At 38.2% G+C, this 18,265-nt stretch overlaps 1 protein-coding gene across 5 annotated transcripts in view; it reads left to right on the top strand.

Annotated features, from left to right (window-relative positions):
* The window catches only part of ADGRL3 (adhesion G protein-coupled receptor L3), a 688,180-nt gene that overhangs the window by 612,048 nt on the left and 57,867 nt on the right, over positions 1-18,265 (top strand). The window contains exon 23 of one of the 5 annotated variants that reach the window (XM_070741953.1): positions 11,687-12,548. The exons of 3 other annotated variants lie outside the window; for them this stretch is intronic. Coding sequence is in view for 1 of the 2 variants with exons in the window: in XM_070741952.1 (XP_070598053.1) it covers positions 11,687-11,730 (44 nt within the window). In the remaining variant the exon portion in view is untranslated. Of the gene's footprint in view, positions 1-11,686; positions 12,549-18,265 lie in introns of those variants that run through there. One more of the 5 variants, XM_070741952.1, reaches the window with a different exon arrangement.

Raw genomic sequence — 18,265 nt, 5'->3', positions numbered from 1 at the left:
TTCTTAATGTTACTACTATTGCCAACACAAATATTGTCGAGCTTAACTGCCATCCATGAAAGGTATTGGTACATCCTGCTAAACACTGAAGTCCAAGAGAAGGTTCCATGATGGAAAAAACTTGCTGTGTAAGTGGAGTTGTGCCATTTTCCCAGCATAGCCTTCCTGAGGTCTTCAGAGGTCAGTGGGAAAATCCATATTAATATCACCTACACATAGTAATGTAATGAAGAAGTTTTCAGCCAGCCTCAACGTTGGATCTAAAATTAAAGTTTTCCCAAATCAAACCAAAAATCCGTTAAAAGACGTGCCAGAATTCTGAGGATAGGAAAAACATTCCTCTTCTGGGGGGGAAATGTAAGTAATGGCAGTTTTCTGAATGGTTACCCTTCTGAAGGCATGAGAACTAGAGCCATGAAAATAATGGCATTTTTGCTCATGCTACACTAGCTTCAATAGCTGTAAAAAAGGACAGATGGATCTCTAACTTAAAACTACAGCCAGGGAAAAAAAGCCTGAGGTTACCATAATTCTATTTCATGTTTGAGATACTACCATATCTTTCCTTGTTCTTGCCTTTTCAAGGCTGAACTTGTACAGTTCTTCCAAGTATTTTTCATTCATACCAATGACTTTCCTGACTGTCCTTTGGTGACATTGTTCTGGGTTTTTTTCCTCAACTTTTCTTAAGTATGGTTCCCAGAACACTATTAAAATCTTAAGAAGAGCTTAGTAGAATACAGGAAATAATAGTCCTGTGATGCAGAAACCTTATTTTTCTTGATATAGCTCATGTTTGCCTTTTATACTCCAATGTTATACTATAATTAGAACTGAAATTTCATCGTCCTTTTCACAAAGCCAGTGATTCCCATTCCATGTAGACTTCTGATAAACACTGGATTGTTTCCAAAGAGTTTATATCACTCATCATGATATTCTGCCCTATAATTTTTCCAAGTAGATGCTATACTCTCATCTGTAGTTACCCATGTTCTCCTGGAGAACAAACAATGCTTGCCCTCTTTCAGGCATTTGGCTCTTCACCTGTTGTCCAAGGTTTTTGAAAGATAATGGACAACCCTGTCAGTCAGTGTCTTCTATATTTTAGGATATAATTCATCCTCATTCAAAGTTAGCAAGTATTACATGTGTATTAGCCTCAAACTACAGCCCTTCATTGTACTCTTTATAATCACCTAGTGAACTGTAAACTACCTTATTGGAAAAGACTGAGACCAAATAGGAACTAACTTCCTTTGTTAAGTTATTCTGCCATGAACATCTAATTACCATTGTTGTAAATTTATTAAAAATTATTCTTCATGTTCAAGATATTTCAATAGTATTAAGAAACAAGAGTTTGATTGAGGTGAATGAGATCTTTAGAAAACCACAAGGAAGAAACCTTGCAAAAATTTGCAGAAGATGCTGAGAGATACCTTCAGGATGGATAAAAATCAATGATTTTTTTAAAAGAAAAGTAAAAAAAACCTGATTTCTTTCATTTAAATTGGAATTTTTCAATTTAAATTGGATTTTTTAATCAAATTTATTTTAATAAAATGCTTTTGGAGTAAAAAAAATCTATCTAAAGATAAATTTCTATTTAAGATAAATTAATAATTTCATTTATTCAGCATGAAATGGAGCTTAGCTATATAGCACAAGGATATATGTTCTGCAATGTTTACATTTTATATAAATTCATTCAATGAATCCGCAATCATCTTCAGGGTCAACAAATCTATGTACACTACAAACTGTGTGATTGTTTAAAGAGAAATGCATCTGTACCACCAAGGTCTAAGTGTGAGGAGGAAGGACAAGCAGTAAAAATGAAAGTGAAATTTTCTAAGCAGCTTATAAATATAATATAAAGAGCATCTGTCATCTCAGGTCTGTTAGAGGGCATCTACTCACCTTTAAAAATTATGGTTTAAATCAAGTTTATTTAAAGCAAGCCTTTTTTATTAGTGATTTAAATCGTGGTTTAAATTGTGATTTAAATCAACTTGATTTAAATCAAATCCACCCTGGACACCTCTCTAATTTCAAATAAGCATAAAAAGCAAATGAGGTATGTAGCACAATGTGATTTGAAAGATTGTTCTCAGCACCACTGCACAGAAGGGACCGAGACTCAACTACATTATTAAGTAGTCACTTAATAAAAGTAGTATTAACCTCATGTGAATTAGGAAGATGTTTCTGTTTAGAATTACTTTGCATTCACCATCTCTGCCCTGCCACCTTTTCATTAGTTAATCAAATATATTTTTCTGTTACTTAAATTCTGAGCCACAACAGTACATGTTCTTGGGACATTTATCTTTGTTTCTGAAATCCATTTCTGATCAACTAGAGCAGGGGTCCCCAAACTTTTTACACAGGGGGCCAGTTCACTGTCCCTCAGACTTTTGGAGGGCCGGACTATTAAAAAAAAACTATGAACAAATCCCTATGCACACTGCACATACCTTATTTTAACGTAAAAAACAAAATGGGAATGTACTATTTAGAGGGGGGGAAGAAGTCTGAAATTCATATATGTTTATGCTTTGTTTTTAATTTTCTTTTGTTAACATCTGATTGGCCATACAAGGTTTTCTTGGTTTATAGAAAAATGTATAAAATGTTTATAGAAAAATATATAAAGAAAGAAGGAAGCACTTTGGCATAATGGTTAATAAGTTAGAAATATAATTGGCGTTGTACTTTTTGAAGGGACATTAAGGAGGGAATTTAATTAAAAGAAAAGTATGTACCTGGAGGACAACATTAGGAAAAAAACCTTTTACTTTTGCAACTTTTTTGATGATTGATATTAGTTACTGACAAAATACCGCATTTTATTCAGGGAAAATTAGATGGTACATTGTATTGTTTGAATGTATGTTGAGAGAAAATTTAAAAAAAAATTACACCCCCCCCAAAAAGTCCTTCCTTCCTCCGCCCCTCCATTCATTTCATTCGTCCTTCCTTCCTTGTTCCCTCCATTTCTTCTTCCTTCCTTCTTCCTTTCCTTCCTTCCTTTTCCCTCCATTTCTCCTTCTTTCCCTCCCTCCCCCCTTCCCTCCTTTCCACTTCTCTCTTCCCTCTCCCTTTTTTTCCTTCTTTCTCATTTGTTTTGTTTCCCTCTCCCTCGTTCTTTCCCTCCATCATTTTCTCATTTTTCTCTCTCACATTCCCTCCCCCTCACTTCTGTTTTCTCTCCCTCTCTCTCTTGCTTTCTCTCTCTCTCTTCTTCTCTCTTCCTTCCTCTCTTCTTTTTTTTTCTGCCCTGCAACACGCGGCGGGGCAATCGGCTGCAAGCAGGAGCTCCAAGACGGTGGCACCGACGTCGGGTCGCAGTACATTGCTGGCACTGGCCCGCTGGCTGGGCTGGGACGGAGGTGCCAGCCCCATGCCCAGCGCAGCAATGTACGGCGTCCTGCAACACATACAGCCGCCGCCGGTACCTTGCAGCCAACCACCCCACCGCTGCCCCACGGCTACTACTCAGTGCCCTCCCGCTCGACCCACGTTTGGCTGCGCTACCTTCGTGGCTTGCCCTGCTGCCCCGCACCCGCTAAAGCTGCCCGGTGCAGCTGAAGCGCGGGGCGGAGTAGGCGGCGGCTGCTTCAGGCCCGCCCCCGAGCTCAGCTTCCTTTAGTTTCCTTTGAGGCAAAGCTGCAAAGCTCACCTGCTGCCTCGAAGGAAGCCAAAGGAAGCTCAGCTCAATGAGGATCGGCTGTTGGTCTCTTCAAGCTGCTGCCGCCCACTGCAGAGATCCCTTTGCCCGAACAGAGGCGGCGGCGGCGGGTTCAAGGGACCAACAGACGGTCCTTTTCGGGGCTGCATTGTTGCAGCCTCCGAGACCGCCCACCGAGGAGATCCCTTTGCCTGGAGGCGGCGGCGGCGGCGGCGGCCTCAGATGCTGCAACAACGCAGCCCCGAAAAGGACCGGCTGTTGGTCCCTTGAACCCGCCTCTGCCGCCTCTGTTAGGGCGAAGGGATCTCCGCAGTGGGCGGCAGCAGCTTGAAGAGACCAACAGCCAATCCTCATTGAGCTGAGCTTCCTTTGGCTTCCTTCGAGGCAGCAGGTGAGCTTTGCAGCTTTGCCTCAAAGGAAGCCAAAGGAAGCTCAGCTCGGGGGCGGGCCTGAAGCAGCCTCCGCCGCCTACTCTGCCCCGCGCTTCGGCCGCGCCGAGGCCAAGTAAGCTGAGGCTAGGCCCGTCGGCCCGGCTCCAAGTGCGGGGCCTGGGGCGGGCAAGCATTGGGAGGGCCTCGCCGTCGCTTGGCGGGATAAGAGCTCCCCTCCCCACGATCCGGGACGGCATGGCCGTCAACAAGTTAGTGCGCAGGGGTCCTGATGGCTTGCTTACGGCCCCCTCCAGCCGCTCTTGCAGGGCTTCCAGGCTTCCCGCGGGGCGGCGAAGAAGCAAAAAAGCAGCACTGGAGGGACCAAGACGGTCTGCAGCTGAGTGTCTGGAAGAGGAGGAGGAAGAAAGCCAGGGGGCGGGGAGGAAAGCGGGCCTGCAATTGGCCAATTTCTTTCTCGCCTTCAGGGAGAGGAACTGCTGCTGCTCTGCCATAGGGTGCTTTCCTCCCCGCCCCCTGGCTTTCTTCCTTGCCGCCGCCAGACGCTCAGCATCAGAGTGGAGGGGAGATTCGGGAGCTTATGGTAAAATCTCGTACGTTGCCGCGGGCCGGGTAAATGGCCTCAGCGGGCCGCATCCGGCCCGCGGGCCGTAGTTTGGGGACCGCTGAACTAGAGTAACTGATCTAGCTGGCATTCCAGCATAGAGAGACCTAAGTGAGAATCTTTTTTCTATGAATTGAATAACTAAAATTAATATTTTCTTTCCCTAGCTTCCTTCAAATTTGTCAGTCTTCCCAAACCTCAGTATCCTCCACATATCCAGAGTTTTATTCCCCAGAATTCTCAACAGTGGCCAATCTAATGATTTATTTATCCCCCCCCCCTGTCTGTCTGTCTGTCTGTCTGTCTCTCTCTCTCTCTCTGTGTGAGTGTGTGTAATCACTTTCTTTTCCTTGAAAGTATAACCAGAACAGGAGGAACATAACTAACACTTTCTCACTCACCATCTGACCTTTTGCAATATGCCTCTTTCCATAAGAGAGTACCTATTATCTATTTTAATTTTCAGGGCAATTTTGGAGGGAAAATTAACCATTGAGGAACTCAGAAGAAGCATTACCATTTAAAAGAAATGTCTCACTTTAAAATATTACAAATTCCTTCATCGTCTTTTTTGGGGGGGGGGCAAACACCTCACTACTTAGTTGCAGCTATGCTTACAAGGTTGAGAAGAGCTTTTAATTTTTTCCCACTCATCTTGCTAGACACAGCAGTAATATCAAAACCATATTTGCTTCCCCATTAGCCTCTGTCAATCTCACTTAAAATGTAATCTGCCTTCCTCAGGTGAGAAATAACATTTGAAGTAAGCATTCGTACCGCAGTGCTAAGAGAGAAAAAATCTTGTTATCCAGGAAGCTTAGCTTAACACTTCTGCTAAAAAGAAGACACTGCACTAAATTTTCATGTTAAAGTACAGAGGTTCCTTTAGATAATTTATGTTTCCAAATATAACAGAAGTAAATTCAAAGAGTAAATTTATTTTTTAAGTATAAATATTGATGGCAATATTAATTATTGCCTTTTAAAAACCTTTCTCCCCAACTGGAGGCAGACCAAGCATTTATAAGCCATGGATCATCCATACATGTATCTTGACTTGTCTCACTGGGGTCACTGGTCGCCTTTATCCCAGCCCACCATTTTAAGTAAATTATTTGGCAGCATGTGTGAGGAAAAGATGCCACACTTAGGAAGCAGACAAATAGCAGAAGAGAACCCAAAGCAACTTCTGATCCTGAGAATATGGAGCAAGGAAGACATAAATATTTTTTAGGCTTAAATATTGTAAGTTCTATGACATGCCCATAACTATCTAGCTATCTTCTGTAAAAACAAATAAAATGGATTTCTGATCCAGATTTGGGGGGGAGGGTAGCTTTAAATGACAATTTTTTTAAAAAAATAATGTGTTTCAATTATTGCCTTCCTTGTTAAGTCATTTCAAAATCTTTCCATTAAGCTTGTTAAGCCCACCCACTACATTAGATATTTCCAAGATAAGTCATCTTTCTATGGCCCCAATGCCCATATAGTAGACATGAATTTATATTGATAAAGCCTATACATTATCCAGTTCTATTGCAGACCCATAGGTGGTAATAGTTGGTAATAGGCAGAAAAAACAGAAAACAGGAATGGCAGGGTGTGGAGAGGAATTTGCTCAGGAGCTGTCGCAGTCTTGGCTCTCTGCTTGGGTTTTTAAATGGCTTTTAGAAACCTCATTGTCCCAAAGAAAACCGAGAACCAGGTAAGTTTATCATTCTGATTATTTGAGTATCTGTTCACCCTCTTTTATGGCAAAGAGGGGGATTCTTCCAAAATGCAATCCTACTGGTAGGGAGCAGAGAGCAAATTTCAGGCACATTCACCCGAAGACCTCATGTTTTTCTACTCTCTACCAAGCCCGTGCAATTTTCATCTTTTCTATTTCCTTCCTTACCAATTTTCTTCACCAATGTTGTCTTCTTTTCCTTACCCAAAAATACCCCACCCCTTTAATAGCCTGAATTCTATCTGATCACTTATTTCAGTGAGTTGCTGATCCCCTCCTTGTCATCTAGCCAGCTGCTGACAATCCATTTGACAATCTGATCTTATATTCTTATCTTTATTGCAAAATGAAAATTCTTATTTAGTTTGTGCATACAATATGCATAAATTGTTATATGTGTGGATTTATGGTTATATAAAATGCACAGAGACAGTTGTATAGGGATGTGGGAGGTAGAGAAAGAGTACAGATGGATGAATGAAGGTTATGTGTGAATAAGGGGGAAAATAGAAAGTGTATTGGAGTGGAACTACAACAAAAAAGATGGAAGGTTGCTATGGTAATAGAAGGGCGAATAAAGTGAATTCTGGTTCTTTTCCTTCAGAGGTAAAAATAATAATAAATTAACTATTTTAGCTTGCCTATATTTGTAGCATTTGACTCGGCCATAAGAAAAGTCTTTATGAAGTGTAGAAATTTCCCTGCCTTAGTGGACTAACATGGCTATCTTTTAAGAGTTGGGTTTAGTTTTTGATCCAAAGAGCCTACCCTTTGCTTCTTGTTTTAAAATTATTGTAATCTATTGAGATACAGCTGCTTCATGAGGAAGTTAAATGAATCATTCAAATTTACACACATTGAGTGCCCTCAAAGAACCCACCAAATAAATCTGCATCTTCCTTGCATTACCCTTGGGGTATTGGTGGACAGAAGAAATGTCCCAATGACTTTGCAGAGGTAAGAGCTGAACCTATAATTTCCTGATCCCTAACTCAGGAACTACATTGTATCAGCTCTATTTTCCTTTGCATTGAGTAACACCAGATTTTTGTCCATAAATAGATGGTTTGGGTTATTTTATCTCAATTTTGTTTGATTTGAAATATTATTTTCCATGTTATATTGCTTTTATATAACTTAAATCCTCCACAAACACATATACACCCAACTATCCTGTGCTATGTGGCTTAAATCGGAATCATTTGGATAATAAGGCATCAGTAGTTTGGAGTTTCAACAAGTTAGCTCTCACAGGGACAATTATATTACAGTCTGCATGATTCTTTTTAAAACTTCAGAACAATTACGAAGGGGGTAATTTGTAAACTCATGAGAAGTGGCTTGGTCTTGCCTGAATAAGGCTCTGCGATTCTCCTTGTCATGGCAACACAATCTGCTTCAAGGAGGCACTTCATGTGACACAAAGCCTCAACAGTCATGAGCAGAGGGCTCTTGCAGGAATGGGAATTGCTGAAAAACACAGAACAGGAAGGAGAACAAAATCAATGCAGTGATTGCATATTGCTACCATGCCATTTGGTCAAGTGCTTTTTAAAGGAACGGCTTGTTTAAAGCATCCAGCAAGTGACAAAGGTTCGCATGATCCTAATGATTAGGAACGCAGCAGTGAGATAAAGCTCCTTGCCCCAATTCCTCCAGACCAATAAATAGAAAGAAAACAGATGCTGGGTTCTGCTTTGGCACAGGGGGAATTTCCTTGAGAAAATGTCTCTTCAAAAGAGGCTAGTAAGGGAAGGGAAAAGACGGCACCACCCTACTTGTTCCCTTCATGAAGAAACTATTGTTGCACACAATGTCCCAAAAGTTTTATTTTCTCTACTTGTGAAAGGGAAATTGGGCCTTGGATGTGCCATATCCTAACTTTGCCTATCCACTTTCTAGCAAAAGAGGATCAAGCAGCCAGAATTTCACTTTTGTCTCCCTGCATTAGATAAGTCTATGGAGTCTATGGAGAGGGGCGGCATACAAATCTAATAAATTGTTGTTGTTGTTGTTGTTGTTGTTGTTGTTGTTGTTATTATTATTATTATTATTATTATGACAACAAGTGGCTCAGAGCAGGAAAAATAGCCCAGAAGGGCAAACCCTCCCCTGCCTACAGATTGTTCTTAAAATATATGTTGCCATCTCCAATCAGGGTGAGAGAAATTTGGATCTTCTGCCAGAAGGATCTTGGCAGCAGTGGGGAAGAAGGGTCAGACTGAGAGAAGTGAAAAGATGGAAGATTTATTGAATAGGGAGATGTGCTTGAATCACTGGGTGGCTCATTTACTTCCTCTTTGATATATTCTTCTGGAATTTCTTTTGGCGTGACTTATGGGCAAGGACGATCTCAACAAGTTATTTATTCCAGCCTAATGGGAAGAAGAAGAATTTCCAAACTAGAGGCAGTTGGTTGATTTGTTTGTTAAATTTTTTCCCTGCCCGTCTTGCTAGAAGGCAACTCTGTATTTCTTACAACATTAATATATGTGCAAACAGGAATGCAGGCTGAGACTATCCAAATAAATACCCCATGTATTAGAAATGAAGTGGTGGCAGCTGTTTCTACGTAGCGAATGTGAAGTGCTATAGATATCCTGTTGGATCTTTCCTTGATGGCTGCTGAGAAGAGGAGAAAGACCAGATAGATATTTTTTTTCTTGTGGGCTCACCTGGGTGAAACTGACTACATTAAGGAAAGAAAAGCTGCCAACCAGGTAATGTGGAAGCTTCCTGCAGAGGAGAGGAATGGGATGATAGCAGCTTGGGTGGAAAGGAGAGACCAAAAGTGTGGAATGACAGCTGCTGGTACTACAGCAGTGAGCCTGGGAATAGAAGACTAACATTTCATGTTGTTCAAACCACACACAAGTAAACACAGTAGGGAATTTCCCAAAATACCTTTCTCCTTGGGTTTTGCAAGACAGAAGGATGGGAGTCAACCAAAGCATTTGGCTTGCTTGTGAATTCCCTCTCTCTTTCTGCCACCTGCCAATGTTCCCTACTAGCCCAACTGAGCACCAGCCACAACTGCACCTATCCTATCTCTGACTATAAATGCAAACTTAACATTCCCTTACTTTTGGTTATTATGTCAAACTAAAAACATCAGTGGTTTGGCATTCTGCCTTCTACTTGTTACGGCTCACAGAAATGTCAAGATTGGGTAAACATTGTAAGGTATGTAGGCTCTTGTAATTGTGAATGTAACATATATGAGTATCTTTATCCATCTCTGACTATCTGATGACTTTATTCTATGTGAAGTGAAAAATATTGGAAAAATGTAAATGACAAAACAATATTGGTAACAATAGCAAGAGATAATCAATTTATGTATTTTCATGAACTGAGTAAATTAAACCCATATCCAAGCAGGCAGACCTTGCTTCTGAAGGCCACTTAAAAAGTAAAAATTTTGAAATTTGATTTGTATCTCATGAAACTTAAATATTTTCAGAAGCTCATATCACATTTTCTCTTACTGTAGCCAAGGTGTGGTTTCTGTAAGTGGCATGTGGTATTCACCCAGCAAAACCACTACCTCTCCCCAAATGCACAAATAGGTTTCTTATGCCTTTTTAAATCCTTGTTTTCAGTCTTTGTGCATCACACAGTCTTGCACAGATGCATCAAAGGAAATGTTAGGCCGCTGAGGAAAAATTTGACTTGAACCACTTCCAGTCAATTCTTTTTCTGCCTTTCTCTTATGAAAATGCAAAAAAGTTACTTTTCCAATTTATTTTCCTCATACTTGTTTTTATTTTCTTATATAAAATACCTCTGACTTTTGTCTTATGGAAAAAAACCATCTGAATGCTCAGAAATGTGAGGACACTCGTGGCACTGTCATTGTGTGATTTGCCTTAGATGATAGCAGATAGTTTCCCATCCTACCAAAATGAATGAAAAGGGCCTATAATCTCACTTTGGGGTACCCGTTTGAGAAAGATGTTTTTAGCTACTTGTCCAAACCTTGGGGACTTGTCTACAATCTCCATTCCCACCCATGGAATGGCTATCAGACCTATTTCAGGTGCCTTAGCTACCTTCTATAGTTTCAGCCATTTGAGTGAAAGATGCATAATTACTAATATTTCCAACTGATTCCACATCCTCTTGAAATAAAAATAAAATGGAAAGAAGCAGCCCTCCATTGACTCTAGAAGAATAAAAAGAAGCCCACCACATGCCTTTTGTCAGGAATGCAGACAATTCTGTTTCTATCTCCAAATCTTTCTATTGCATCATTGTCAAAACTCCTTTTGTTACCTTCTTTACTATCTATTTTTTCTTATTTCTGACAGTGGGTGTCAGTTCATTCCACACTTTGAACGGCGCCCCTTTTTGATTCAATATCAGATGAACAAATTCAGAAATCTTGTAAGAGATTTTGTGGTTGAGTACCAGTCCTGTTCCTTTTGATCTTGATCCTCATAACATAATACAACATGATGGACTAATGTTAGTATTTTGGGGGAGAAATGGAAGAAGTTATTCCCTGTGGGCATTCCTTCTCCTCTTTGTGAGTTTCCCTATTTGAGTTTCTACTATGTCTCTCAGTCTTCTCTTCATTTGTACAATTTTCTTTATGATACTTTCCAGCCTCATACTCCTGATTTCATACCTCAGATAAGCATTACAAGCTGGTTGAATAGATATTTCTGCGTCTGAAATAAGATTCTAACATTAAATATACAGCACACCAGATTACAAACTATATAGGTTTCAATATTGCAAATGTCTGGGTACAAATTATCAATATGCTATCTTTAACATAGTACAGTAATAGGTTTTTTTCCAGTAATGTAGGAAAATATATTAAAGTTTTAGTACTCTTGGTTATTACTTTTGCAGAATTAAATGTTGGAATATACCTTTAAAAGAACACATATTCTAATCTCACATTCTGAAAGCTAAACTAAAGTTGTTAACTATTAAAATATTCTCTTGGATTGTCTTGTATTAATTAGTGTGCAGGTTCTTTGTGCAGTTGCCATATGCATACAGAATAAACATTTTTACTACTTTTGATTACTATTTTTGATTATTACTTTTACAGAATTATAGAACTGAGTTGGAGAAAAATACAAACTGTAGGTCATCAATCTTTTCCATAAGTATAGGTATCCCCTTTCTATACCTAATATATTTTATTTCTTTTTCCTAAGTGTAGAACTTTGCATGTTCTATTACATTTAATTCTATATATTCAACCTAAATTGTCTAATTTATCAATGTTGAATTTTATTTCTGTCTTCTAGGGTATTATTTATCCCACCCAGTTTTGTGTCAGCTGCAAATTTGATAAGCATTCTTCCACTTCTTCATTCAAGTCATTAATAAAACTGTTGACGAGTAAAGGACTCAGGATTGATCCTTGTGGCACCCCACTTGATACCTCTCTCCACTTTGATGAGGAACCACTGATGAACACTATTTGAGTATGATTTTCAAGCCAGCTGTGGATCCATGTAATAGACATGCTATCCATACTTAACTAGCTTCCTAATCAGATTTCCTGAAATTAACATATTTAATGTCTACTGAATCCCCACAATCTACTAAGGAAATTTTCCATTCAGAAAATATGGAATTCTTCTTGACAAATCCATGTTGAACTTTGGCACTCACTGTGTTATTCCCAAACTGTGTTATTCTCAATCAGTCTCTTTATGGTCTTCTCTAAAATTCTCCTAGCTACAGTGTCAGATTGACTGTAGCTCTGTGCACTGGATCCTGCTTTTTCTCCTTTTTGATGAGAGGGACTGCAATTGATCTTCTTCTTATGGCATCTGATCTGACTGCAATTGATCTTCTTCTTATGGCATCTCATCCAATCTCTGGGATTTTCGAAGAGCAGACATTAAAGATCAGCCAGACCATCAGCAAAGTCCTTTTGTACACTAAAAAGCAATACACCTATCCCTCATTCAAAGAATCCCTTGAAAATCTTCTGTCAATTTCAAGTTTCATTTCTGCCCCTTCATGTTCCTCTTCACAGTTGCCTGGTGGAATATATGCCCTCTCTTTGGAGAACACAGAGCCAAAATACAAGCTGGGTAGCTCTGTCTTTCTTGTTGCATTTTAGCATTTTGTCATCTTCATTAAACAGCTGGAATACTACGATTTTGTCTTCTTTTTTATTCACATAATTGAATAGTTTCTGTTCTGTTTGGTATCCTGTACCAACTTCGCTTCACATGACTTTAGTTTTTCTGATAGCATCTCTGCAGCTTATGTATATGTATCCTTTCTTGGTGATCTATCCTTCTTTCTATCTCACATCTGTATCCTTTTTTATCTTCAGATCTTCAGTAAATTTTTGTGCAGCCACCTTGACTTCTTAAGCTGTCCTTCCTATTTCTCCTAATTGGAATTGCTTGCAATTTTGTTTTTATACATTTTTTTAAAGTGTCTTCTTCATCTTCTCCTGCTATGTAATCCTATTTATCTTGCTCTGACTTTATTAAAATATGTTTTGAGATTTTCCAAAATATATTTTTGACTGCATTCACCCTATACATTCCCTTTTTGTTTCTGCTTCTTTTGAATAAATAATATTTTTCACTTGGCAATATTTGAATCATGGGAGTCATCGTGCCAGGTCTCTGTTATGTCTATTAAATCTATGCCTTCTTATGTTAACAATTTTAACATTACTGTGAACATTGCAAAAGCTATGCATTTTATGAGCTAGTGTTGTTTCTGATTTTTCACTGAATGTTTAATAAGACCTATTGTAACAACAAACCTTCTTCTTTCTCCAGCACACAAGTGCATATTGTAGGATTTTCATCTCTAAGTTGTACACAATTCAGTAAATCCTGCTAACCAAGCTTGCCATATTTTGGCCAATATAAGTTTAAATTACAAGTCCTTGTAAGATGCAACCCATTTCATATAAGGTAGCACAAGCCATGAACACAGAAACCAAATCAGTGGTCATGTGATTTAAAAAAACATAAACAGCATAAAAGCATAAAAATGCATACATATTAATAACATCCTAAGATTAAGACAATTATTTTCCTGCAGAAAGCAATGGCAAACAATGAAAATAAAATAATCCTTAGAACATGTGGAACTTCATTAGTAAGATGTTGTTCTAAAAAAAAATTGAAGGAACGTGTGGGCAAATTTGCACTGCGAAAAAATACTGCAAAATGGCTTAAAACAAGACAGTAAGGTGGACCCCAAAATAGAATTTTATGTGTGTTTGAATACTGATTGGGTAATTTGCTGACCTGAAATGTTTCCTGTTTCTTCTACTTGAGCTTCCAGAGTCTTGAGCTTCTTCCCCAGATCTTCAAAGATTATAGTAATATAGTTGTAAATGTTCTTTGCAGAATCATTGTCCTTATGGCACAGAATTGACAGTGGGCTTGATAAGCCTTGAGCTTGATAAAAATGATAGACGTGGAAAATGGATGAAGATTCATATAACTGGAGGAGGTCAAGCTTTCCCATCTTCAAAGAAAAGAATAGTAAGATCCAGGAAGCTATAGAATATTCATCTAATATTTTCAGACAGATCTGTTTATCAGAATTGCCAACAACAAAAACCTGGTTGGGGTATCTAATACCTGGAAGGCAATCTTTCAAAATGCTCTTGAAGAATTGGCTGAAAATAACATTTACCTGAAGACAAATGCAGCATTAAGCACTTCATCCATTTTCTAGGAACTGTTTCTGTCAAACTCCAACTAAAATACTACTTCTGCGACCTACAATTCACAATTGCCTGAAGGAAAATATAACCTCATAAGATTAAATAAGATTAAATGAAAATAGAAGTAGAGTAGTTCTGACTTTTCTTTTAATTGCTTGCTATTTGACATCTTCACTAAGCTACTGTTTCTTTTCACATTTTATTTGAAATGTGTCAAAATTGGTCATTTTTGCTGCTGTTAGCATTTCTCAGTAACCTTAGCAGATTTTGTGCATTTCATTTCCCAATACAAGCTCTGTAATTGCGGTAATTCTTTAATTTCAGACATTCTTCTTGGTTCACAAGTTCCTGTTTTCATCTCCAATATGGATCTAGGTTGGTTTTCAGCTTTTCAACTTAGTCAGCTGATTTTCTTCCTTCCCTTCTTGAAACAATATGCTATGATTACTATAAGTGTTATCCATGCAGTTTTTTTGCAAAAGTATAGTCACAATCCTCTATAGATATGGTTTCTTTCCAGATTGTGCATAGAGTACAGCCCCCCCAATTTCTGCTGTTCTCCTGTTAAATACTAACCAAGCCTAATCTTGTTTAAAAAAATTAAAACTAGTTAGCTAAGAACTGCCACTTGCTGTGACATTTATTAATTTAAAATAGGTGTTTGATAACTCACCTTTAATTTCCTGTAAAATCAAGCACTCTGCCATTACCTGATGCCCTTCCCATTCTTATGTTTTCTCTCTGAATCAGATCAAGGATATCTGATCTTTTGTGTCTTTCTCAACAAGATTGGTTCAAGTTTCCCTGGAATATTTGATCAGTTTTTGCCTTAAACAAATCTTAAGTTAAATAAAGTCAACCACCAATACTATTCATTTATCATTCTTTCAAATGACTACAATTAAGTCAGTCAGCTCTGAAATCCAATCCTTTATACCTGAAAATATGGTATTTCTCCATCTTATTTTTTGCTATTATCAGAACTGATAATAAACCAATCTTGGTTCTGAACGTGTGAAATTCTAAGTAGCCACTATGTAATTAAGTGCAATTTACATGTCTTTAAGGACCTGAGTTTTCTCAATTATTTGTCAATGTGCTATATAGCATTACTATTCCAAAAAAAGTATAAGGAAGAGCATGACCATTACATTAAATCTTAAAGTGCCCTCAATGCCTTCCCATGCCAACAAAAATTGATCAAATTGCTCTTCTCCTTCGTAAGTGTAAAAGACAAAGTTGCCTAGAAAAATTGCCTAGCTATTTTAGAAATGCCTTAATAGTTAGAAAACTCCATTTATTTGGCATTTTCACCTTTAATGTAACATGTTGTATATTATTTAAGATGATCAAAGCATTAAGGATGAAATGTAAACCAAATAAATAATAAGAGCATTAACCCAAATATTCCTCTTGGACAGTAAGTAGATGTGTGATTCTATTTCTTTACTAATGTTATATATGCTGGGGGTTTTTAGCCTTTTGTGTTAAGCCCACAAATGCCTCAAGGCTTATGTGCACAGTGTAGCATTATAAAGCATTCCTGACAGATGACTGACCCGTTTCTTCTGGAAAGAGAGCATTATTCACTTCCCATTATTCCATATCCTGCACTCTGAGGGAACGGAAAACAAATTGTTAGGCACTTAAAGAAAGTCATCATTTTCTCCTTCAGGTATCTTTTCCAAAGACTAAGGACTCAACTTGTATCTGCTATCATCATTGTCTTTCTTTATTCTTAGTCCTATTTAAATCCTTTTCAAGGTGTCCAATATTGGAAACAATGAATCAAATGGAGTTTGCCCAGCAAGATGATAAAGATAATAATTTGGACAAGGAAGAGAGAGAGTTTAAAAGATGTGTTCCTCTTTTTTACAGCTGCGTCTATATTCCAGGATTCCGCCACCACCACTCCAAAAAAACTACTCTTCTCCTCAAATTTAACATTGGTGCCATTTAGGTTTACTAATGCCTTGGGTGAAAAAGTGGAGAAAAACCTTATCAAAAATTATGTTATTACAAAACTAGGTAGAATATTAATACTGAAGGAAACAGAAACAAAAAAAAATATTTGATAGGTTAGGGAAAATTTATTTATTTATTTATTTATTAGATTTGCATGCCGCCCCTCTCCGAAGACTCGGATTGGCTCACAACAGTAGTACAAAATACAAATCCAATGTTAAAATCAAAACAGTTTTAAAACCCTTAATTAAAAACAATCATACAACCCAAACAAACCATACATAAAACGGAGCAGCCAAGGGGAATCAATTTCCCCATCCCTGGCGACAAAGGTGGGTTTTTAGGAATTTGCGAAAGGCAAGGAGGGTGGGGGCAGTCCTAATCTCCGGGGGGAGTTGATTCCAGAAATGGACTAGAAATAATAGAATGAATTATTTTAAAAGGCAAAAGCAAAACTCTTCACTTTAAAAAAGGAAAGCAGATATAAAATAGGGATGATAACAGTTTATGTGAAATATACCGTATTTTTAGAGTATAAGGCACACCTTTTTACCCCCCAAAAAAGAGTGAAAACCTGGGTGTGCCTTATATACCAAATGTAGCCCCACCCATCTACCCCCACCTTTTGGCCTCTGCCTCCCAGAAATTTACCTCCTTGCAGCAAACAGCATAGAGCCTGATTAACACAAGCAACTGATCATTGGCCTTCTGACCCACAGCTGATTGAGGCTGCAGGCAGGCCATGTTCAAGGAGGCAAATTGCTGGGAGGCAGAGGCAGAATTGTATTTTCTTATGCTAATCAAACTGCTGAAACTGGATGCAAGAAGGTAAATCAATGACTATAGATGTCTATAGAAAGGTCAAATTATTAGACTTACTTTTTAAAGTTTGCTTTATTATTGTTTTAAAAAATAATATTCATTTTTTAATTAAACGAAGACGCTTTTTAAAAAATAAATGCTTGATCAGAAGAGGCCCAGTACTATTGTATCTTCTTAATATTGTAATATTGTATAATGTATAGTTCCAGAAAGCCACATCAATTTTAACAGCATCTGTACAAGTATAATCTGAAATGTAACAGTGTTCTGTTTTAGTATTAAAGATTTAGTATTTATTTAGTATTAAGATAAGGCAGCTGAGTTAAACCCTGTCTTAGTCATGTTTGGAGTAGATCTATTTAAATAATTGGGAGGGGTTAGTGTAACTACCTTTAAGAAAACTTTCTGGCATTAATATATTGCCATAATATACACTTCTCCAATTCTTTGCTATTTCTATAGGTCAGGCACACATGCACAGAAATGCACAGCGAACAGTGTATATCATCTGTACTGTTTGGCAAATTGCTGAGAGGCAGAGACAGATTTTTTTCACCCTTGCTTTTCTCCCCCCAAACTAAGGTGCGTCTTATACACCAGTGCATCTTATACTCCGAAAAATACAGTATTTGGAAATTGTATTTGATCTGAAAATAATCAAAAGACATGGATGCCAAAAGGGAAGTACAAGTGCATCAGTGAGTTTCCAAATCAAAAAGAAATATTCTTTCCTCTCTTTTTGGAAGTGATTAGAGCCCCCCTTAGTTACTGCTTCCAGCTTTTTAATAAAGATGGAAAGACGCAAAGGTAGTTCTTGTTTAGTTAGTCAACAACTCAATCATTAAGGGAAATGGCCACTAAGTAAACTTTTGATTGTGCTTATTATCTTATTTTGGCTTGGCTTGGCTTCAGTAGTGGATTCCACTTTGCTACTGGTTCGGGAATGGGAGCATGTGCGGGTGCATTTTGCATGCATGCAATACTTCTGCGAATGTGCAGAGCATTTTTTATGATGTCCGGATGGATGGCAGAACCTCCCACTGCCGCCACCACTGGCTGTTCACCAAACCTGTGTGAACTGGTAACAACCCACCAACTGCTTGGCTTCATCACTGTCATAACTGTGAAGGTTATTGTACAGGGCAGTTGCTAAACAAGTACTACTTGTAACTTAAAATCAGCTGACAGTTTCTGACTAGTCCTGGCTAAATGTATTAAAGGCTTTTAAATGTATCAAATGTAATACAGCAGACATCCATTGGTGCTGGGTAGCCAATAAATTTAAATAAATAATCTTTTTACTTTTTACTGAAGGAGAAGGGATAAGATCTGAGGCTCAAATTCTTTAGCCTGATGAATTAAGATAAGTTGTATTATCTCAGAA

Source organism: Erythrolamprus reginae, chromosome 2 (assembly GCF_031021105.1).
Source record: "Erythrolamprus reginae isolate rEryReg1 chromosome 2, rEryReg1.hap1, whole genome shotgun sequence".
Classification (NCBI taxonomy): Eukaryota; Metazoa; Chordata; class Lepidosauria; order Squamata; family Dipsadidae; genus Erythrolamprus; species Erythrolamprus reginae.
The sequence above is the reverse complement of the archived record's forward strand: the minus strand, read 5'-3'. Positions and strand labels throughout refer to the sequence as shown.